General features: G+C 41.3%; 2 protein-coding genes across 33 annotated transcripts in view; one reads left to right on the top strand and one right to left on the bottom strand.

The window, feature by feature from the left end:
- The window catches only part of LOC103307538 (uncharacterized), a 120,774-nt gene extending 117,524 nt beyond the window's left edge, over window positions 1-3,250 (top strand). For all 7 annotated transcript variants that reach the window (XM_042857853.2, XM_065572802.1, XM_042857849.2 and 4 more), the window contains one exon: window positions 703-3,250. In XM_042857853.2, the coding sequence (XP_042713787.1) occupies window positions 703-909 (207 nt within the window). In that variant the 3' untranslated portion in view covers window positions 910-3,250. The remainder of the gene's footprint in view (window positions 1-702) is intronic.
- The window catches only part of MSI2 (musashi RNA binding protein 2), a 398,015-nt gene that overhangs the window by 5,882 nt on the left and 367,197 nt on the right, over window positions 1-24,936 (bottom strand). For 11 of the 26 annotated variants that reach the window (XM_065572771.1, XM_065572770.1, XM_065572772.1 and 8 more), the window contains 3 exons: window positions 14,684-14,860; window positions 4,318-4,526; window positions 2,490-2,567 (listed from right to left, as the gene is read on the bottom strand). In XM_065572771.1, the coding sequence (XP_065428843.1) occupies window positions 2,526-2,567; window positions 4,318-4,526; window positions 14,684-14,860 (428 nt within the window). In that variant the 3' untranslated portion in view covers window positions 2,490-2,525. The remainder of the gene's footprint in view (window positions 1-2,489; window positions 2,568-4,317; window positions 4,527-14,683; window positions 14,861-24,936) is intronic. The other 15 variants (XM_065572783.1, XM_065572785.1, XM_065572787.1 and 12 more) reach the window with 3 other exon arrangements.

The raw sequence follows: 24,936 nt of genomic DNA on the forward strand, positions 1-24,936 counted from the left end.
TTGTGTACTCCAAGTTTCACCCCACTTAAAAACTACTTGCTTACAAAATCAGACATAAAAGTGTCACACAGCACACAATTACTGAAATGTTGCTTACTTTCTCATTTATACCATATATTATAAATCTATTGGAATATAAATATTGTACTTACATTTCAGTGTATAGTATGTAGAGCAGCATAAACAAGTCATTGTCTGTATGAAATTTTAGTTATATTGACTGTTAGAGCTTTTTATGTAGCCTGTTGTAAAACTAGGCAAATACCTAGATGAGCTGATGTACCACCTGGAAGATCTCTGCCTAACCCCAGTCTGAGAACCACTGCTCTAGCGAGCTTGCTAAAAACAAGCAAGTGGGTTTCAGCATGGGCTGCACAAGCGAGTACATACACAGGCAGGCTTGTGCTGCAGTGTCCTCACTTTAGTGAGCTAGCTAGAGCACAGCTAGCACAGAAACGTCTGCACGAGCTGCAAATCACACCTGTGGCTGCCGTGCAGGTGTATCCTGAGTTGTATTCCAGCAGGAGGGAGATGAGGGATATGCTGGCAGATCTGAAAGCTTGCACACACAGAGTATGCAGAAGGGCTGAACTGTGACAGGAAATTCACTGCAATTCATTTTAAGTAATGTAATTTTTAAAGACCCAGTTCAAATACTATCACATCCCATTTCAGTATCAAGATGAGATTTTTGCTTTACAGAAAGGCCTCAGCATGTGGAGAACCACTATACTAGCAGCCCCTTGTAAGCTGGAGCAGTGGAGCCTGCCCACAGATGGAAGAGGAAACCATAGTGAGATAAGTGGAAGTATATTTTGGAAGGCACTGTCACAATTACAAATTTCAAACTCAATAGTCCTTGAGAAACTAATAATACGGACAATCCCCCCCCCAATCGATTTTAATTAGTAATTAGCAGTGTTAACAGCTATTTCTGTTTTTAAGTCATTAATGATTGCACTTGTAACACTGGCCAGTAAATAATGGTTACAGTTGATGTGCTGTGGTAGGTTTAAGATGATAGCAATATATTAATTTTGTTAACATTTCCTGTCTTGCGGCATTATTAGTTCAAATGACTATTTCTTTAAAAATCCCCAACATGCTTTGAACTCCATGGCTTGTCTTTATGAAGGATATGGACACAACAATCGTGAAAATATTATTAAATTAAATATTATTATTATTATTAAAATATAAGCCAATTACCGTGTGTGTCTGTGTGTATACACACTCTATAACGTTGCCAGAAATAACTAGGATTAAAAATGAGTGCTTGTATATTTTACTCTCCCCATAAAAATTATATTTTTATATATATAAACATTCTTAAAAATTTAAAATACACATTTATGCAGGAGATACACATGACCATTTCTTGTCATACATTAAAGGAGATCATAACATAGTAATAGTTATAAACTGATCAATGTACTATCTCTATTAGATACAAAAATCATGCAGCCCAGCATCAATGGGCGTTTTGTGGGGTGATCATGGCTTGATGGATAAGGGGTGTGTATGTGGCAGGGGAGGTTGTTTTTCTAGGTAGGTTTTTTTTTTGCATATATTGGTAGATACACATACACATTTAAGTACCCTCCACATGTATTGTAACAATCCCCCTCCCCTCTGTAATTATGATTTTAATTCCATAGATTTATTTGAAATTTAAAATGTGACTGATCAGATTTATTCCTAGCTAAGAATCAATAGAAATAAAATTTGACATTTAAATTTATTTTGTATCCGTATAGAAAAATGTAAACTACAAAGGTAAACACATGGTTTAATAGGCATAACTTTTATTTTGTATTGACTGACTTTTTAATTTACACTATTAGAGGTATAAGAATATTCATTTGCAAAAATGAATATGCCAAAAGGCCAAACAATTTTTTTTTAAACATGTAATTAACTCAAGCTCAGTTAAAAGGGTAGGAAACTGGCAGTGATCCAAATACTAAGGTAATGTCTTTAATTTAATTTGCTTAGGTTTAATTTTTTAATCTAGATAATTGCTCTATGGTTACTAGTAACAATGTTATCTCATAGCTGTAATATTTGGTACAGTACTTAATTATGAATTATGGTTTTCTTTGCAATAAAGCAACGGTGCTCACTTATTTTTAGAAAACTGCATTCATAGCAAATCCGTAATCCTCACAGCAATGCTGCCTACTGACACTTTTTCATTTGTTTCCCCAAAGACTTCTGGAATCATCATTTATTCCTTTGGGTTTTAAAGAATGCCAGCAACTGCTCTAAGCTTAATAAATGTGAAAACACTAACTTTGTTGGGTTCTAGCTCCTGATTCTCTTCCAGTTTCCAACCCACAAGATTGATTTTTAAAATAAACAATTGCAAAAAGGAATGATTAAAGGCCAAGGAAAAAAGAAAGTGAAAATCAAAAGGTGTTTTCTTAATTTAAAATATATAGGGGACATAGTAGCTTAGCATAAAATACAAATGGTATATATTGTAATACCTCAAAGTGAGATGGCAACCAACCATGTGTAACGTTTCAATGGTATCCATTTGTAAAAGCCGTTGCAATCAAAGGTCCCTAAAATTGTACAATTATTAAGGTCATCAGTGTTCTATACATGGGAACAGATTATTATTTTTTTGGCAAGTAATTATCAAAGGACTTGAAAGACTGTGTTGCCAGCATGAATATGTGTTTAAGAAAGCTGTTCTCTGGTCACCACTGACTTGATGTGTTGAATTCTAATCTTATCTTTCCAAGACACTAATCTTCTCACCCTCCCCCCTCTAAATTTTCGGTTTTTTAAACATTAGGATTAGTAAATGGACAATGTTAAAAAAATAAAGAATAAAAAAGACCCCCATGTTCTCGATAAGGTTATGGGGGGAGAGGAGGAATTAGGAGGCTGCCAATCTGCACGTCAGAGAGAAAATACTTCCTTAAAAAATGATAGTACAGACAAAACAAGATGCCAAATGTATTATTATTATTAGACAATCAGGACGTTGCAAAAGTCAAAGTGCACAAGTTTTCAAGAACAAACAGGTCTTTTTCTTTAGGCGAAAAGTGGAAATGAGGGGTGTTGTAAGTGGTGATAGATGGCAGTTTAAATTGATGTAGCTCTTGGCAGAATAATCATAATCCACATTTCAGAGCACCACTGATCCAATGAGATTGTCAAGTTACTTAAGTGACCTTACGATGGGAATGGAATCGAACAAGAATTCAGAACATCAGGGCAAAACTAGAAGGCGCAAAAAGGTATTTAAAAAATATAATGAAAACCACATTAGTTAATTTCAGGAGCTTTGTCTGCACTACATTTTTTTCCCCCAACCAATTTGGCTAAAATATTAACATTACTCTCTTATTTGATTTTGAGTAATCTTTTGAAACTGCTCTATACATCTCAGATGGAAAACACACAATGAAAAAAATCTCATTGTTTGCTTAACATTTTTTTTTCGGGTAGCTGATTTCCCATTTCAAAGACTGACAGCCACTAAACAGATTCAAACACATTCATGCTAACGCACAGAGGTAAAACAATACAATCTGAAAAACAGCATGCAAGTTTGTTAAGTAAATTTCCATTGCCTATATTAGTTAGATGATAGAACCATGAAAATATTTCCCATTGACTTGAGAAAAAAAAATAGCAGGGACTTACTTGTGACCTTCCAATTTCAAGAAATGTTAGCAATAAACTAGTTATCAACATGTTGAACACACATTATCTCAGGCTAACTTTTCTTCTTCAATTCCATACTAAGGCTCCGATTCTGCAAACACTTGTGCATGTACTTAACTTTAAGCATGTAAATAGTCCTATTGACATGAGTAAGACTATTCATCGGTTTTAAATTAAGGACATGTATGTTTGCAGAACTGGAGATGCTAAAGCAAAGGACCACTTTCTCTTCGATAGAGATAAAGAATTGGGGCATTATACGCCGTTCGGTGCCTCAGCCTAAAATATTTGTTCTACAGAAATAGCGAGACTTAAATTTAAAATGAACAGAAACTTTAAGCATTTTTTAAAATATTACAGTTTAAAGTAATATAATGGAGGAGTAGGGGGGTCATACAAGCATTTTCAATTCCGCTTATAATTCAAGTGCCAGTGGAGTGTGTCATTTTGAAACAAGTCTATTAGTAAATTGAGCAAGTTAGACAGAATAGTATCACAAAATGGTAAAAGGCTACGTGAGCAGTGCACCACACAACTCATTTTTAATTAAAAAAAAAACAAAAACCCCTCTACAAAACGGTTCCTGAACTAAATTCAAATCACCCCCGTGGAGAAGGGAAAGAAATGGTTACTTACAGCGATTCCGTGGCCAAAGCCAGAGCCTGGCTGAGGACTGGCAGCACTTATGTAATTACCAACACCGGAGTCCTGACTGGCTGTACCGTAGAGGTCTGCGACTGGACCTGGGCTGTTAGCCCCTGGAAATCCTCCTGGCCGGGCTGGATTGGAGCCTGCCGGGGAAGCGGGTGCGCCAAAATTCGGTTGAGCACTGTAGCTATTCAAGACTGGTGTGCAGAGAATAAAGCTGGGTATGAGGCCAGAAGCTGAGCATGCACAGTTATTACAAAGCCAAACACTAGAATAAACAGCCTAGGCCCAACTTCTAACACTTAACCAAGGCCATGCGATAGGAGAGCAAGTACTGAATAATAGTCAGCCCATACTACTAAGAAGCTTGGAGCTCCAAATATATATAGATAGATATATATATATAAAAAAAAACAATCATTCAACACACTACTGCAACCAGAGACCGTAGGTGCTCATTTTCACCAAATTATCACAAACTATATAGATATTTTTCAACATCTGATTTGATGCTCATGCAGTAGTAACAAGTTTTCTAGATCTGGGCACGTCGAGACAGCATTCACATCCCATGCAAACTACAAAGGAACTAGTTTTAGACTACACATTGTGTTAATATTGATATTAAAATGTTGACAGCAAATAAAGCAAATCACATCTAGTAAAATCATTTTTGGATCCATTCAATACTTTACCAAACCTCCCCCTCCCCCTCGCCCTTTTATCTGTAAGCTATATAAAGATTTCAACATCTAAAAGGTTTGGTTTTTTTTTAAAAAATGGTATGGAATGGAACATTTTGGAGTAACTTTTTTTTTAATTGTTATGAAGGAGATTTTTTTTTTGTTCCTTAGATTTGGAGAGCGAAGACCTCCCTCTGTCTCCAAAACTGCACAAAATAAGTAAGTGAAGATCAAAACCAAAAAAGAATTCCATAGGATCTATGACACTCACCTCCTTAAGGGGAAGTAAAAGAATTTTTTTTTAAGTCAGAAAAAGATGCTAACAGATAAATTTGGATCTTTAAGCATGTTAGATGATCAGATTTGGGCATTTCTCACAATCACTCTGGAATGTAAAATTTATGAGTAAAAGACTTGACTGCAAAGAGAAATGTTAGCAGGCTAGGAAGACTCAAATGGAAATAGCTTGCTGCAAGATAAACCTATGTTACTTCCAAGGTCCTTACAGAAGTGCAGAGAGACATGCCTGTATGCACCATTAAGCCCACCTATTCTCTCACAGCATCCCTTGCGAGCCAGATAAAGTTAGTGTATATACACACACACATATTTTAAACTGCTCAGTTGGTTTCAATTTCCCTCATTTAATTAGACTAGACTGAACAAGATGCTGGCAAATAAATAAGCACAGTGAAAAGACAAATAAATCAAAAAGATATGTAGTCTGGCAAGACCTCAATTAAATAAACCTTAGTTATCATTCTATTTGTAACAGTTAGAGAGGTTTGAGTTTTAGTCATCAACTCCGAAGAGGCGGGTATTTAAACACCTTTTTAAAAACCCCTAAATCTAGCAGATGGAATCCACGCCATGCCCTGAAGAGACCCATCCTTCTCAAATCTAACTGCACAGGCTGTTCCACCTAGGTATAGAGAGACAGACTAAAAGTGAAATTTAATACTGCACAGTCATACCCAACCTGTCATTATCTCTGAATTATTAGTATAAAGTAGCTATTAGAAACAGGCCTGAGCTGCAAAGTTTTGTATTTCCCCAAAGTTCAAGGCTGTACAGCTACAGGGTTTTGGCCTCTCTCTTTTTGCTGAGTCTCCTGCAGACAATCATAGAATCATAGGTGATTAGAGTTGGAAGAGACCTCCGGAGGTCATCTAGTCCAACCCCCTGCTCAAAGCAGGACCAACACCAACTAAATCATCCCAGCCAGGGCTTTGTCAAGCCAGGCCTTAAAAACCTCTAGGGATGGAGATTCCACCACCTCCCTAGCTAACCCATTCCAGTGCTTCACCACCCTCCTAGTGAAATAGTGTTTCCTAATATCCAATCTAAACCTCCCCCACTGCAACTTGAGACCATTACTCCTTGTTCTGTCATCTGCCACCACTGAGACCAGCCGAGCTCCATCCTCTTTGGAACCTCTCTTCAGGTAGGAGGGGAAGTTAAGAGTTAAACAGGGGATGAGTGAAGTGTGGCAGCTTGTAGACGCCCTCTCCTTGTAATCTGCAGGTAAGAACTGAGCTGATCAATTGCAGGTTTTTATTGCCGATGAAATCAAAGAGTGAGCAAGTCCTATTTCTTTGTCAAGAGACACCCAGAAAAGATTATAGTCCTACTCTAAGAATGGGCTTTGGACAAAATGAACAAAATGGGCTTTGGATCAGCTCCTTGTTAAAAATTACAACAATTTATATGCAAATTTGGTACAGCCACCATAGCCTTCAGCATCACACACTGTGGGAGTCTTAAGTCCATTGAGACATGATCATTCAGGATTTCCCATTATGCCACTGGCTCAGAATTGAGCAATCTTTCACTGAGCTAGAGTTAAATACTCCTCAACTAGATCAATTAACCAGCAAACGTAAAATGGCAACCAATGGCTTTGCAGTGGTCGGAAAGTCCAGTTTACAAAATAAATTGTGCAATGTGGCTCTTTGTAACTGGTAACAGGAGGAAGTAAGTAGGTCATCTAATTCAGCAAGTTAAAAGAAATAAGGCAAGAAGAGAGTAAACAGATTATTTTGGAACACGCTGGCAAACAAAGCACCATTTTTTAATATTAAAGATTAAATGTCAAGATAACATTTGGCCTTCTCACTCAGGAAGAAAAATATCCAGCTGAGATATTCAAAAGCCCTTTATTATCTTGCTTTAGCACACTCTTTTTTCTGGTTCAATTAAATGGATACAGGTTTTACTGCCAAGTCACACAGAAAACCTGGTTTGCCCAGTTGAGCAAATCCATGGGCCTCTAACAGGCCCACAGGAGGGAAAGAAACCATTTAAAATTTCCTTCATGCTGATTTGCAAAGAATGCAGACGGCCTTTACTGAGGACGACATAAGGACACACATTCCTTAGAAACAAACCATGCCAGAAGGAAAAAATTAACTGTGTTCAGGGTAGGTAAACAAATAACCCCAAACAGTCCAACCATCAGCCAAAGGTCACAAGAGATGGCTTGTGGCGAACCTTAAAAAAATAACACTGCTGAGTTTTAAGAGAGTTCTCAGTCTTGTTCCATCCTAGCAATGGCGTCAATGACACAAACAATTGTACCATCATTTCTGTCACTTGCTTTTAATTCTCATATTGAAACATATGCATGTGTGTAGGGCAGGGAAGCGTTTACAAAGAAGTGTCTATTATTATGAAAGACACCACAGTCTGACTAGCGGTGCAGGTTTTGACTGTAATGTGTCTTAATGATGTGGATAATAGATACCCTCTGTGTGATGGTGTGTTACTGCATTGGCCAGATCTTCTAAATAAAGGTAATTTTGAAGACTCCATTTCAGAACATGATTTGCTGGGAAAACCCAAAGTCATAACAATGTCAAGAAGCAGTGGCACTCCCCAGAGAACACAGGGCAGATTATACATAGAAATATGCCAAGGGTTTAATTAAAAACAAACAAAACCAAAAAATATTCACAAAATAGGCCAAATTTCTCCCTGGTGTAACTCACTGAAGTCAACGGAGGTGACACCTGGGCTGAACAGGTCCCTCTGTTTTCAATATTAATTTCACGATACAATGATAAAATTACACTGTTTAAAACAACGACCAGTTTCTAAAGAGTTGTGCTCTATTCTAGCATGGCTGTTCTACTCTATATCCATAAGATGAGAGAAGCTAGAGATGGAAATGACCAGATCGGAGCATCCAGCTTTCTACATGTGCAGATTAGAGACCCCCACAAGAAGAAATCACATATCCAACTAATGCTGTGCTGCGTGTGTGGAGGGGAGGGGGAGAGAAACATTTCAAAGCTTCAAATATTTTTACTTACTTAAAATGTATTTGAAAGGATGAAGTATTGGGGAGGCGGAGCTGGCTGACTGGCAGATCTGGATAACGATGTTTACAGCGTATATCCAGTGATTACTGAAGAAGCAACTGTATGAGCCTCATAAAATACCACCTCACGTCTAACAGGAGCAGCAATATGGGCTAGATCCTCAGCTAGTGTAAATCAGAAATGCTCCGTTCCTTTCGGTGGAGCAATATTGATTTACACAGCTGAGGATATGGGACAGATCTTTTAGGACAGTAAAAATGGCAAGCCACCTCAAGCAGAGACTTCTCCTTAGATGACCCCCTAACACTGATGGATTTTACTGAGATTGTCTTTTGGTACCCATTGTGGTAAACTGGAAGTGGAATAGAGCTAAGGACACTCATTGATTCTCCCTGGGATCAAATTGAGGGAGCTCTGGAATGTGAGTTAGATGGAAACAAATTCCCCTTGTTAAAATAAAATAATCATTGTACCGTACAGTGGCATGCCATTTGTAGTGAATTCCACAAGACAGCAGCTCTCTTTATAGTCATGAATGAAAACCCCATTTCAGTGCACTGCCCTGTGCAAAATGTAACCCTGATATTGAGAATGAAGTTTTTCTGTGCAAACATAACTAAAAATAACACTAGTTTACTAGACGAGGATTCTACTACGTACAGAGCAAGGAGAAGAGGGGATGGAATGTGAGTATCCCCTAGGTATTTACCACATTGCATGGGAGATAAAATGGGTACTCAAAAGATCTCAAAGGAAGATTTCCCACGCTTACAGGAGCTGCTGACTGATGCCAATATGCTGCTAATAGTAGCACAAATGGTTTAGCAATAAGTGGCTATAACACCACAACCAATAATATATGAAGACACATCAGCATCCAGAGTAAAATCATTCAATTTGCAACTGCAAAAATCATAAGTGGATGACAAGAAAACACTTGCTTTAGTGATTTCCTGAAAGGAAGAGAGAAAACTAAAAGCCACCAAACAGATTTCTAGAAGCTAGTCTAATCTCTCCCCATCTCTCCCCAGGGAATTTTGCTGACCTAAAGGTAGGGGATTATTGTTTTCCAATATCATTTCAGTCCAAGGAGATCAAGAATTAAGTGTTATCCATTCTCCCCTTCCACCCAAGGCACCACCCAGCTGATGCAAGTGTCTACTTAGCTCAGCATAAAATCACTGTCTGATGATTCAGCATTAAACATGGGCAGGTACAGTTAACTTCCTCCACTGCTAGGGATTTTATTGTACTTGTGAAGTCTTGTTGATCAGGCCCCACATTTTCCACATGCCTTAAAAGGTTTGGGTTCAATTTACTAACCAATTGCACATGAAACCATCCTGCACAGAACATTTCACACGGAAGAACTTCAGCCTAGTAACTCAAACCTTCAAGTTTCTCATATGCAGAATTTGTGGTCCCAGTCTTTACTAGCAGATACTGTACCAAAGTAGTGTCAAAAAAGATGTGGGAAAGATTGTATGCATCTATGATTTCTATCTCACCCACAACCCAGGGGTCCTCAGCATAAAACTGAGGATCTTCTAGATTTCCTCAGACCCCACCACTCCTTTCCAGTGGTATCTTACCCTGAGGGTCAGATGGTCCAGTGCCTAGAGCAATTGTAATCAAGGCGCAGGATCCATCAGATGTGGCAGAGAATGGGATGCATACATTTTTTGTTCAATATGTGTTTTGACTTAGTTGTGTGTCTTATTACAGACCAACTGGCTGTGCTCTGATCATTCACTGTGTCTAGTAAATTTTCACCTGTACTTGAAGTTTTGCCTGTTGGCTGAATTAGGCACCAATGCACTGTGCAGCCTATAGGGGGCTGGAACAAATATTTTTTACCTCCTGTCTTTAAGAGGCGCATGCTGAAGGTGGCTATTTTCAATCTAGGCCCAGTGCAAAAGGAAAGACTAACTTGACAATATCCTTTCCCCCTGCCTTTCCCTCCTCCAGTCCACACACCCACCCATGAGGTCCTACACAGCAGCTGCCCTTCTCCTGACTTCCTCCAGAAACCTGTCAGCTCTGCTTCTTAGTTGGTCAACAGGATGGGTGCGAACGGGCTATGCTCCCTCTTCAGCACTTTCAGTACTCACTGTCCTGCAGTGAGCAACTTGGAGTGGGAGTCTTTGCCACAGCAGTGCCATTTGGGTGGACTGGAGTTTAGGAAGCAATAAAAGCTACTACAAAACAGAGGTCAGGATGATTTGGGCAATTCTACCACCACACACTATCGGCAAAGGGAAAGCAGTGCTTCTCTGTCAGTGGAGCAGGAGGGTCAGGGCATCAGTATCACAAGGGAGCTAAGAGGGATGGAGAATGTATAGTGGGGACCAGATTGAGAAGAATATTGGGTTTGACCTCTTGCAGCCACAGCAAGCCAACAAAGTCCCAATATGAGTTGAAGCCAAATGAGTAACACCCAGCAGTGACAGCACCGCAGAAAGGTGGCAAAGCTCCTGTGATGTAAAAGGAGAAAGGAAAAAGGATGCAAAAATTAAAATGATGATAACGTATGAGTTCTCATGTCAGGAGCTGGGCAACTTGCATAGGAACACTATTTTTAATGATGATTTGCATTACACCAGCCCCCAGAGATTCCAGCCAAGAATCAGGGTCCATTGTGCTATGCACTCTATAGACACAGGGAGAGATTACAGTCTAACTCGATTGGATAGGCAATAGGAATTATTATCCCCATTTTACAGATTGGGAACTGAGGCATAGAAAGATTAAGTGACTTGTCCAAATTCATATAGGGAGTCTGTGGCAGAGCTGGGAATTGATCCCGGGTCTCATACCAAGTACCTTAATCACAAAGCCATCCTTCCTCTCGTAGTTTTCCTTTTTAATTGTGACTTTTGGTATTTATTATTTGCATTTGTTGACTTTTTCTATCGCAGTGCAATTATAAGGAAGGGGCTGGATGTCGCTGAAATATGACTGGGTATTAAATAGAATCTGTAGGTCTCTATTGTACCAGGAAGCCCTGGAATAAGCCAGTTCAATTTTGTGGTCATGAACTTTTATGAGGTAAAGGTAAAACAATATTTTTGAAACAAACAAACAAACAAACAAACAAATGGAAAAGCTTGAACAAAAAGTGATTGATGAGTATTTGGGGGCTGCTTTTAAATTGAGATCGTAGGGGTTGATGACTGAGAAGGGGATGGGAAGAACCTATTGGTAAGAGAAAATGTAATCTCTAGTTTTATTGAAGAGTGGAACTAACTTTCTGTTGCAGGCAGCCTGCTAAGCTCTGTACAGCTCTCAAATGAGTCTCCAGTGGGAAACAACAAAGCAGTAAACATCTGTTTCAAATTTCACTCTTGGAAACAGCAATATTACACAATCGCATCCAGTCTGGGCATAAGCTAGTACTCAGAACAGATCTGGATCTGTCAACCCCAAGTTACACAAAAGACCCACTAGAATCACATTAAAAGAAACAGCTACAAAAGTTGTGATGTTAGTTTGTAAGACCACAGGTTCTTAGGTCTTGTTGGCATGCAGAGTTGCACTGGTTTAGCTACAGGGGTGATTTTAAGCTGATGTGGATAAACTGGTTCACACTCCAGTGTGGACATGCTCATTTCAGTTTAAATCAGCAGAGGTTATCAATCTTTTTCTTTCTGAGCCCCGCCCCAGGCTATAAAAACTCCAGGCCCCACTTGTTCCACAACAACTGTTTTTCTGCATATGAAAGCCAGGGCCAGCGTTAAGGGGTAAGCAAGCAGGGCAATTGCCCGGGGCCCTGCAAATCTAAGTTGCTCAGGCTTCAGCCCCAGGTGGCAAGGGCTTGGGGCCCTGGGCTTCAGCCCCGCGGGGTGGGGCTTCGGCTTTCTGCTCTGGGCCCCAGTGAGTCTAACGCCAGCCCTGCTTGGGGACCTCCTGAAACCTGCTTGGGGACCCCCTGGCTGAGAACTGCTGGAATATAGTATGCTTCACTTCCTGTACTCAGTTACTGGGGAGTCTTGCCAGGCACTGTTAAACAGCGGCCACTTCTCACCAGAGGTGGCCACACCACCTGCGATTCATCTCTGTGCACTGTACAACTGCACAGTTTATTGTACAATTCATGGAGCTAAATCTCCAAAGCTCCCTAGGGTGCATTTGGTGCTACAGAAATACAAGTTCATCCTCATTACACTCCCTCCGGATGTATCCTCAGTGATTTCCACATTCCTACATGAATATCTATGGAAACTGGTCTTTTGACTGAAATAACAGAATAGGAGAATTTTAAAAACTCCAATAACTTCAGGACAGTTTTTCTTACGAATAGGATTTTACCATTAAATCATCCTTGTTCCCCTTTAAAGAAGCTTTTTTAACCAACTCTTAATGTGCATGTAACATACTTTTCAAAGTGTGGTTCTCCCAACACCTGATTTACATGAAGGAGCCGATAGCTGGAGCTCACATAATAATCCTAGCAGTTCAAGACATACTAAGAAGGTGGAGACTCATAATGCTACAAAATATTCTGCTGGGAGCAATGACAGGGAGAAAGCTGAGGCCAGCTTATCTGGTGCTTTGTCCTATGAACTGCCATGTTAACACAGAGCCCGCTCACAAATTAATCCAGCGTTGGACAAGAAAGGTCACCACTGAAAGATAAACTCTTTTTCGATAAAGTGTTGAGAAATTTCTAAGTCATGACTCATTATGACATTTGCCTTAGCATATGGTGTATTGCTCGAAGGGGGATTCAGAATGCCTCTCTGGGAGGGAAGGGAAAGGGCATTAGTTAAAGCATGACCAAGTCGGGCAAATAAATGCCGCCCGACTCAACTCAGCTCATCCAAATTCAATACATACAAAGAAGTGGGAGAGGGGGGAAATGGAGGTTACTTACCTGTAACTGGAGGTTCTTTGTGATGTGTGGTCCCTATCTGAATTTCACATGTGGGTACATGTACTCGCGCCTGAGTGGGGAATTCTTTTTAAAAGCATAGTCCATTAGCCCACTCACGAGACCAAGCCCGCTCCAGTTTCCATTCTTACTGCAATCCAAACAATCCACAGCAAAGGGGAAAGAGGGCAAGTAGTGGAATACATATAGGGATCACCCATCTCAAAGAACCTTCAATTACAAGTAAGAAACCTCCATGTCTTCTTCAAGTGATGGTCCCTATGTGTATCCCACACATGGGATATTAGCAAGCAGTAATCAAACAGGAGGTGGGTGCAAGGATAACTGACTGTAGTACAGCTGTCCCCACAGCTGGATCCGCAGTGGATGTCTGGACCAGAGCGTAATGCCTCATGAAGGATAGCAGAGAGCTCCAAGTGGCTGCCCTACACATCTCTAGTAGGGACACGTCTCTCAGCTTGCCCTGTGGTGGAATGTGCCCTCACCCCCTCTAGGGGGTGAATGCGAGCTAGCTGGTAACAAAAGGTAATACAGTCAGAGAGACACTTAGCAAGTCTCTCTGGAGAGGCACTGGCCCACACCACCCTTGATTCATCCTCAGTTCAGAGCATGAGGAGCGCTATGGCACATGTATGGACAAGCGGACACTGCTTGTAAAAAAATTCCAGAGTCAGACGCATGGTGTGTATTTGTACCCACGAAGGGACCATCACATGAAGAACTAAAAGATTTAGCCATAAGATTATTGTCCTACATGGAAAATGTGCATGATACATGAATTAAGATCAATCCATTTAAGGCTTTTGGGTATTGTGGAAATAAATTACACCTGATGAGAAAATACACTCTTGAGCACCATTAAAGTGCATAGTATTTCAAAGGAAACAAACAAGGTGAGATATTTACACAGGTATAAAACAGGCATTAAATTATATAGATATAGCTATTTCTCTGGACATATGAGCTACATTTAACGTTAGGTAAAAAGATATTTTCCTCACGCAGTTGAGAAACTCGCTTAATTAAAAAGTAGAGTTAAAAATTTATGAAAAGCAATAAAAGTCACCCAAACTGAGTTAAACCCTTACATTTCAGTTCTGAAGGATAAATTAACTAAGGGCCTGATCTAAAGCCCACTGAAGTCACTGAAAAGACTATATATCTATCCACGGATTTATATGGTCCTCACCAATGTAGTATGAGAACCTGTATACCAGCACTCCGTAGGATCGGGCTACCATTGACTCCAATGGGTTTTGGATCAGGTCCTCAAAGAGCAGGGATCCCTGACCTTAAGGGTTAAAGCAAAGTCAGTCAAAAATTGTGGAATCAAATAAAGGGCTAAAGTGAAGTTCCATAGCCAACCGTGAACTGACATGCAGGCCTGTTTTTGTGCACCATTCAAGAGGTGATGTATATAATCTTTTGTTTCCCCCAAATGAATGAAATGCTATACAAACCTGGGCTCTTAAACTGATCCGGGCTGGGAAGGTGGTGGAGGGGGGAGTTACTCGCTGAAGCAGCGTGCTCACTACGAAGCATCTGAGCCACTCGAGGCCCCATGGAACCATAGTCCGCGTACGATAACGGGGCCCGTTGGTCACCGGGCGAAGAATAGAAACCATAATCGGGGATCCCTGGAGATACAGTGACTCTATCATTGTGGATACTGGATTCTTTCGTATATTAGTCTTTTCAATGTTAAATACTGTGCTATTGCTTTTTTCTTTTCTTTTCTTTGTTAATACAGTTACAAATATGAGAAATTGAAAAGTAAAAACTGAAATCCGAAGAAGAATTGTGCAAAATGTGATTAGGAAATCAAGGCGACTTATTCTAGTCAGTGTATGCAGAGGGAAGAAAACCTCTAGTTTTAGAGAAACCACCAGATGAATTACTGGACTTCCTCTTCCACAATACATTAGAATGAAATATAGCGTCCCGGCTATTACAGTAAGAAATACATTGCATATAGAGAGGAATAGTTGACAGCAGAAGTGAGCCAACTGGAGCTACCTTAGCTATAATTTATCCATGTAAGCTTCCACTCCCTCCCATTAGAAATATATGTGTATATGAATCTGTATCCTGTGTGTGCGTGTGTATGTTTGTATGTATGAACACACACACCCAAAAGCATGCATCCATCTATCCTGAACAATGCACTTATATCTACACACTTGATCTAATGACGTACAATCAGAACAAGTCTATGCTCTCAGTTACACCAGCGTAAACCCAGAATAATTGTTAAGGTCAGTGGAGTTGACCCTGGTACAGCTGAGAGCAGAATCTGGCCCATAAACACTGAGTACCAGTCTCATTTTAATAGATGTGCTATTCAGAAAGCGTATACTGTTATCTAGAGTACCACACAAGGAGCAGAGAGTGACTTAAGTTTATAGAAAAGAAACAACAAAATATTCCTGGGTAAACATCTCCTGTATAAATTTTACAAATCAGGCTACAAGTTCCTTCCTTCAAGCAGAGCAGATTTGAGACATTTTAAAAATAATAGTAATAAAAAAATTAACAAGAGGAAATGATTGTTTACTCTTTGCATTACAACCACAAGCTGCCACTAGAAGAAAATGTTCCGAACACCTGCAAACCTGCTGCTCTTCCACAATTATAATTGGTTTCAAACTAAAAACAAAAGCAGGCCTGTGCTTGTGGTTACAGTAACTGAGAAGAGGAGAACGTGGGGGGGAATAACAGGAAAAGGAAGACATTACATTAAATTTAACATCTACTGTCTTGTCAGCTGCCGAGCAAAAGAGGCCCCTCGATATCCCGGTATGCCTACACTGCAGTCCAGAGATGTGAGAGCTGGATCAAAGCCAGCTTGAGTGTCAAAAGCTATGAAGCCATGGCAGCATGGGAGGCTGCAGGGGCTAGCCCTGCCTGCCCAGGACCCTGGGTACATACTAGATCATATTAGATCAAGCTAGATGAAAACTTGCTTGGGTACATCTACAAACGCTGCAGAAATGCCTCCTGACTGTAGTATAGACATGCCCTTGGTCTGCCGTGTTGGCTAATTAAAGGCTGGCTCCAGTAGTAAAGCAAAGCGAGAGTACGCGGAAAAGCAGCAAACAGCTTTCGTGCCAAGAATAAAAAGGTGTGGGCAGCTGGGATAAGAATTAAACAGAGTGAGCTGCCTGGGAAATTACTTCCTTCCTCCACTTCCTCCCCGCATCTCTCTTTTTATAAAATAGTTCTTCCTCAGCTGAAATTTCCTTCTGATTTCATGCCAAGCATTTTCCAATGGTTCTCTCTCACCCAACGCCTGTCATTTCCAATCAACTTTCTTTCTTCCAAGCTCCTCTCCACTCTTGCTCTATCCTATTAACCCTGGCGGTTGCTTTCTGCATGTCCATGCTCCCTGACAACTTGTTGATCTAGCTCTCTAATTTCTGGATGACTCTCTCCCCTCTCCTATCATAAACAGCCACGCACAATTTGGCAGACATTTCCACCATCAGTGTTTATGATAATAACTACACGTGCTAGAAAGCAGCAGGAAATTTTCAATATAACTATCATTAAGACAAAACGCTTTAAATCAAAGCCATTACCCGCTACTGAGACTTAAAGCTCACAAGATTAGGCCGCTTTTAATCTTTATGAAAAATTCATAAAACATGCTGCAAAAACATCTTCCTGCTCGAAGGAGTAAATGATATAACAACATTTAACGCTACCGATACAGATGAAAGTGGATACCAGAGCGGCGCAGGGTTATACACATCAGGGAGATGGCATTCAACAAGGAGCTCTGAGACACGCGGAGAGGGGCATAAACGAAATGGAGGGGGAAAACTCCCGGCACGACACTCAAACATCACATTTCCGGAGACAAGTGGCAACCATTTGAAGATGTTGCTGGTTGACTGTCAGTTTTTTAGCATAACATATTGAATGAGTTTATGTTTTGAGGGCAAGGCCAAATCTACAAAACTGGGTTCTAGAGGGAAACTTTCCCAAAGTTTTGAGGGCATTTGAATTGGGGGGTTTCCATGAGCATTTTCATCTGAGCGCCCGCTCTGGTTTTCTTAGGTGCTTGTATAGGCAGCTAGGATAGAGGGATATACGTACACGGCCTACATTTTCAAATGTGACTAATGATTTTGGGTGCCTCCATTTTCAATTGCCCGACTAGACAGACCATAAAAGCACCTGATTTTCAGAAAGTGCTGAGCGCTTGCTCTCTGAAAATCATGCTCCGTTAAGGTCTCTCAAGCTGGGCACCCAAAACCATGAGTCACTTCAGACAGCGTGTGTGCACACTTACACACACACATCTACAGACGTAGGTTAATATCCCCAGTAGTGCCAAGCATTATAGTGCTATAGAGGTCGGAAGAGAGAGACGACTCCTCTTTCACAACAGGTAGCTTCCATTCATTAATATTTAGATAGTGCTTTCAAGGTGTAAAGAGTTAGGTAGTGTTTGAGAGTCAAATGCTGTAGCTGGATTTTAAAAGGAGCTGGGTAATGTTACAGATTGTTTGTAGTTACAGAAGCTAAAATAATAGGTAAGCAGATCTCATGCGTCAAGACATGAGATGACCATAAGCAGCCATTGGCATTCTGAGATCTATTTGCCTTCCTCTAACACATCAGGTATCGCAATATACAGAAACTGAATTTGCTGAAGCAGAGTAGGTCAACCATTCACATCTGGCATGTTGTCTGTGTCAGTGGCCAATATGCGAATGCTTCAGAGGAAAGTGAAAGGAAAACGTCATACACCTGGCTGATTGGGCAATACTGGTTAAGTTGGGGTGGGGCAGAGACCTCCTTCCTGACCCCTCCGGTAATCAAATGATGTTCTGAAGCATGAGATTTGATTATCACTCAGCATGCATGACTGCAGAGGTTATTGCTGATCATAACATTATCCAGACCCTTTAAAAATGCAGCTACAATATTTGATACTACTACTTATCATTCAGCATCTTCAGAGCCCTGCACCAACATTAACTAATTAGTCCCCACGACCTTAGTGTATTATTATCCCCATTTTACAGGTGAGTAAAGAGAGGCCAATGACCTGATTTACAGAGGTGCTGTGTACTGCACTCCCATTTACGCTCATGGGAGAGAGCCTGGTTTTCAGAGGAGCTAGATACCCCAAGTGTCTAGCCAAGGCCACACAGGCAAGTAGGTGGCAGAGTCTGAAACAGTCTGCAGACTCTCCTGGCTCTTAGTCCCATATTCAGATCCATTAGAATATACTGCTTCTCTGACTTGCTGCAGTAGCAAACATCACAGTGTTACCAAGTCCAGCCTCTTCTAAATCCATTTCCAGCCTTATATAGCTATGCTGCTAGATACAGTATGCTCTTTTGTGATCAGGCACCAGAAGCTCTAAATCCTTCACACACAGAATATCGCTTTCTGTCAATGACCGACCGCTGCCAGACACTTTGGTCCCTGCCTGGGGCACGTTTCCTAAGGACTGAAATGTTTTGGTTGAACTAAAGTCTCTGGGCTTTATATACGGGTATCTGGGTGAAAATGAATAGTCTGTGATATATAGGAGGTTAGACTAGATGATCTAATAGTCGCTTCTGGGCTTAAACTCTATGAAATTTCAAATTCAGATCAACAATCAAACCAGAGAATCTCCTGAAGATAACAAGATTGCTACATACAGGTATGCTGGAGGGTCACAACATTATACCCAGAAGCTCACAGATAACCAGTCAGAAGATGCATAAGACAAATATAACATAAGACAGCAAAGCAAACAGTCCGACAAATATAACAATAGATTCCGTTCAATAACTCTAGGTGGAGATTTACAAGTTGCAGCAAATCTATTCAGCCTCTTCTCAGTATGCTTAAAAAGCAGACACCCTTCTGCCGGACCGCCCACACCAGACAGGTCTCCCAGTTCATAATTGAAAGCCAGTGACATTTTTCTGTCAGCAAGTTCAGTCCTGTCCCTCGAAAACCATGCTTTGTTCTGTCTGCCTCATACGTCACCACCACCATGGGTTCTACAATCAGAGCTGTGCTGGTCAGGCCTCAGTTAAAGTGACACCCAGCTCTTTCTCCTCTGCAGCTGTACTGGCCCTACACTAAAACCTTGGGTTTGTCAGTAAAATAAGCATCTGTGCATCCAGAAGGAGCTGATCTCTGCAGTAACAAGGTACCATTTGTATGGTACTTTCTATCTGCAGTCACAGGTTAGAGGTTGTCCTCTCCCTGCAGTCCCTTTGGCAGTAGCTTTGCACATCAGCATATTGCAGGGATAACAGCAAAATGGCGGCATGTGGGGTAAAGGTTACTAGGCATAGCATTTAGAGCTAGAACTGAACAAAGCGTCAGAGGAATGGTATGCTCCTAAACCCTATGCACACAACAGGCGCAGTTATCAGCATTAACACTGCTCAAATCCACACCTAATAATGATCCAAACCATGTTCAAAAACCAGATATAAACTAACTGGGGCCTATCTACACGACAATTACAACTATAGCAGGGACCCAGTTACAACATGACCACCCCCGACTCTTTTCCAACACATTTCTTTTGGTGTAGCGGAGACGGAACTTTGCCCGTTCCCTACGCTGGGCTAAAGCCAAGCCAACTGAAGTGCAGATGCACTGCATAGCCAAGACTATGCTATGTTATCAGAGTCAGGCACACAACCCATCAGTGACGTCACAGTAAAATGGCTGTAAGAGGGGGGTAAATCCATGGTTGCAACAAGAAGAGGTGGTATAAAAGTCTCTCTGTATGCGGTAACTGTACTAGCAGCAACTACTGTTGCGCACCGCTATTGTTAGCCTGTTTCAAGCCCTAGCTTGGATATGGGCCTGCTAGAATGATGTTGGAGTATTAAAAATACTTGACGTGCACTGATTTGCAAGAAGACACAAAATACAATCTACTCAAGCCTGTCTCTTCTGAGTCCCGTAATTACGTGCCACGAGAAATAAATACGTTTCTCGGCTTAACTGTAATTTTTTGCGAGCGATCAATATTTATTGCCTAATCACATTTTCCATATTGCAAGTTAATGGTGTCACTCTCACATGGGGCCAGAGTACTACACAGACGCCATGCAAAGCTTCACTTCTAGAAACTGCAATCAGGGAGCCAGCTCTTGTCGCAGCCTTTACAAAAGGATTTCCACTCGAGCGGCTCATCTTTAATCATTATAAAAGCACAGAAGTTTAATCCATTTTTGATGTAAGCGCTAATAGCTTTGTGTCCTTGAAGTTCAAAGTGGTCTTCGTGCATGTCGCTAATTAGCCGAGCAAGCAGCCATTCAGCTCCCTCTCATGTTTCTAATTAGATCCTTAACAACAAACAAATGTCAACCTTACAAAGGCTGTGCTACATTCTCCTCCATTAGTTAAACAGTTTGGGAGGGATGCAGATGCCATTTTTATGCCATTTTCCCCGTTGGAACATCTTGCACCCTAGTCCGACACCTCATCTAATCTCCAGGCTGGATGACGTCACTCGGTTAGGCTACCGTTGAGCGACGAGGCCAGTGACGTCTGTGGCTTGGATGCACGTACTGGTTAGCGGTTCCGCAGGCTTACAAGGAGCTGAGGATACAAACCTGGCTAGGCAGACATTTTGCATTACAAGGGAAAGGGAGACAGCCCAGAATGCTCGCTGCTCTGCCGTGACACTTCAAAGGGGCAGGATGGAGGACAGAGCTGCAGCTTGGGTGAGTTCCAACAAAATAAACACAAGGATTGAGAGTACTTAGGCCTTGTTTACACTTCTTTTTTGGTGTGTTTGTGTGTGGGGGGAATCTCCCACTGATAGGAGTGACAGGCCTCAGGTGGCTGCTGGCCCAGTGTCATCTCTACCTGCTCTGAGCAGAGGAGGGCGACCAAGTGATAAAGATGCCAGTGTCCTGTACACTACTGCTAGCAGTGCTGAGAGCTGCTCAAAAGAGCCTACCCTACCTACAACCACCACAATTTAGTAGGTGGCTGGTTGGTTGATCAGACTGTATGATGCACGTTTGATTTGTGGAAACACCCTCCCCCCACCCAAAGTTGCCACACCGTCCCCTCCACTCTTCTGAAGGGATGCCACATCTGAGCAGAGAGGGACTCTGGGAAACAGGAGCCCAGACCACATTTTGTCTTTACTGTGACACTTCCAAGGAGCAGCACAAGTAACGGAAGGGATGGGGCCCGGGCTCCATCAGTTTGATAGCGGACTCCAAGCCTCCAAAGCAGACTAGAAAGCCACATCTTAAACACAGGACTTCACTTGCCAAAGATGCTGGGCACATGTGCACGTGGGAGTTCAATCGGGCACACGGCTTGCAGCAGTATCACCAGATCATTTCATTACTGTGCATATACTGCACCAGAACAGCTCCATAGCACACACGCTCATGTCTTATCAGTTAAACCAAGGCAGCCAAATAATAATAATAATTTACACACAGATTATATATGGAAATCAAATTTTGATTTTTCAGTCATTTTACAAACAGGTGCCTATCTAATAGTACGGGAATTTAAAGTTAATTTAAAATCGCATGTATTGTAACACTTTAGATACTTTACGCTAAATGCTCAGGACTGTTTTCTTTCACTTCTACTGCACCTTCCCCACTCTCCTCCCTCTGCCACCACTGCCCCTCCCCCTGATTTGGATAACTGTAATGTCTTTACATTTAAAAAGAAATTTACTTAGATTTTAGTTTATTTAGGTTGTAAACTCTTTGGGGCAGAGATCAGCTCTGGGTTTGTACAGTACCTAGGACAAGGGGGGTCCTGGGACATGACGTCTAATATTGACCTGACTGTAATACATGATGAGGTTTTCCTCTCCTTCTAACATAGTACTGCAACGATGCGGTTATCATGAGATAAGGTAAATGGCTCTTTTCTAATTTCAACCCTTTGGCTTCAGAGCTGGCGTTTTCAAATGTGCCTAAGGGAGTTAGGCACCCAACTCCCTTTGAAAGTAACTTCCTTTGAAACCCTTTGCAAATCTCAGACCAGATTCCTTTCTTGGCGCCCCCAAATCAACTCTCAACACTCCCCCGTCCTTTATGCTCTTTTAAAGTGGCTGATTTAGACTCCGATCCTGCAAATGCTTTCGGAAGGTGGCTGTGGATTGCCCCACTGACTCAACCCAATAGGGCTACCTGTCGATGTCAAGTGACACATGCAAATGTTTGCAGAGCCAGGACCTCAGGTTGAATCCTGTGAAGTGCTGAGAATCCTGAGTTCCCATCAATTTCAATGGGTGTTGAGCGTGCTCAGCACATTGCAGGATCGGACCCATCTCATATTTTCAGGGGAAAGTCCTAACAGGCTTGGCACATGCCTGTCCATGTCTTAGCCTTTACTGACATCCTACCAAGAGGCAAACGGGGAAAAAAATGTACGTGCGATCTTGCTCCCACATGAAATTCTTTACTAATAATTTTGCTATTTAAAGTGAGGAAAGAGCAAACCTCTCTAGCATGGTCACCTCTTATTGGACGATAAGAAATCTGTCGCTACTTATGCCATGGGCAACCACATTTGCATTAATTGTTTATCACAGCCTGGACAGACCTTTTATTAATATTAATGAGTAACTGGAAACAAAGGGCCCCTTTATTTTTAGCCTACTCTAATTGCGTAGTAATTACTCATCTACAAAACAAATGAGCCGAACTCCATCGCCATGGCAACAGAAACTTCGGCCTCCCACTGTAACACATTAACCGGCTATCATTTCAGTTAATTTTAAATTGAAGCCTTTTGTACAATAACAGGCAGTGGAAGAGCCAAATTAAAACAAAACTGGGACTTCATTCTACTGCATATTTTAATTCACATTTTGCTCCTAAAGCATCTCCTTCATACACGCACCTACCTATGGATCACTATATGGAAACATCCAGGACTGTACAGAAAAGGGAAAGGAATTTTTTTTAAAACCCAGCCTCCTTCTTCTACCAGGAGTTTACACAAGACATGGGTATTAAACAGATTAGAATTAACTAGCCAAACATGTATATGATATTAAGCAATGATGGATGACGCAACTGCACTGACAGGTAAGCAAAAGAAAGTCATTCCCAAAGTCGTTCCTAAAAGAGACCAGTCCATCCAATTAAGCCAGAGGTTCTGAAACTCCTTCACAGTGCAGACCACATTTTAACAGAGAAATCATCTCTTGGAAACCCTCCCATTCTAGTCACGCCTGCATTTGTTTAGTTGGCAAAGTAACATGGTATTAGGAAAGTACTCTAGGCTTCCCCCTTTAATGCTATTCTGAACTGGAAGTAAGGAGAAACCTGCACCATGTGATCAAACAGCTCTGCACTAAATTGAGTAGGAATCAGATTTTGCCCTTAGATGCTGCACGTTTTCCAGGCGAGTTGCCCACATAGTATTTTGCCCTTGGTCCTATAGGTTGTAGTTGCAGTTTTCTATGAGCAAAAAAGACAGTGAGAGGACTTAGATGGGTGTGTGTGTGGGGGGGGGGGGGGAGGAGGTATGTACTCTGAACAATGATGTCTAAAGAAGAAAGAGCACACTGATGTTATTCTAGGACACCAGGAGGAATTTTTCTAGCCTTATAATGCTTAGAAGTTTCTGAACTGTTCCACGTGAATGCTGCCATTGACATTAGAGGAAATGAATCTCCTACCTACGGCCTTATCCAGCACCCACTGAAGGCACTGGGAATCTCTTGTAGCATAAGGGCAAACCATTAGCGGTGACCACATAGGAGCCATCATTAGGTCCCCTTTAAGGCAATCGTCGTTTGCCACGACACTGGAGACACAGCCCTTAGGGGAGAGTCAATGGAGACCTAAAGAGGTTTCTAAAGAAAAACTGAAACCCGCTGGGGGAAGTGAGGGCATAACAATAATCCTTTGTGCTCATGTGGCAATTTCCCACAAGGTGCTTTGGCTACGCCAATTGTATCTCACCCCACCCTGATAGGTAATATTCTGCCCATCATACAGAGGGGGAAACTGAGATACAGAACGCTGAAGTGACTTGCGAATAGTCACACGTTGATTCAGAGGAATACAGCCATTGGTTCTGATCCTTTGCTGCAATTACCAGACAACACTCCTCAAATGAACTTGCTGTCTGACTCCCCCCCCCCCCCCCCAATAGTGTAGGTCCATATATCTAAAGTTCAATTCTACTTTCTCTGGCTTTTACTAACCAATTATCCCTTTGAGTTAATGCCAAGGCAGACACACAAAAAAGTTTGCTGTAATGAAAAGACCTCTGTATCCTTTTTTACTTGCCTGTATCTCAAACAGAAAGTGGGGGGAGAAAAAGATTGTTTCTGTACTCACTGTATTTAACTTTCTACTGCATTTTGAGGTCAAATTATTTGAAAATACTAGTGTAAAAGCTTGTAAAATGTGTGTGGTTTGCACCTTTAGCAGCTACTCCACATAGAAAATATCAAGCTCAATTTGTACTGCCCTGTTAAGTCGTGATTCGGCAAGATTCTTAAGCATGTGCTTAATTTTAAACATGTGAGTAGTTCCATTGAAATCAACTGGACTATTCACATGCTTAAATTCAGGCACGTGCTTAAACACTTTCCTGAACTGGGGCCTGACGGCTGAAGGTCTTGGTTTCAAACCTTGCTGATAATATAACAAACCCTTACATGAGTTATGTAAAATAAAGCTGCATTCCAACAACCAGGAGCTTTGTCCCTAAAAAAAAAATAAAAAAAATCAAATGACAT

The sequence above is a fragment of the Chrysemys picta genome, chromosome 19 (assembly GCF_011386835.1).
Source record: "Chrysemys picta bellii isolate R12L10 chromosome 19, ASM1138683v2, whole genome shotgun sequence".
Lineage (NCBI taxonomy): Eukaryota > Metazoa > Chordata > Testudines > Emydidae > Chrysemys > Chrysemys picta.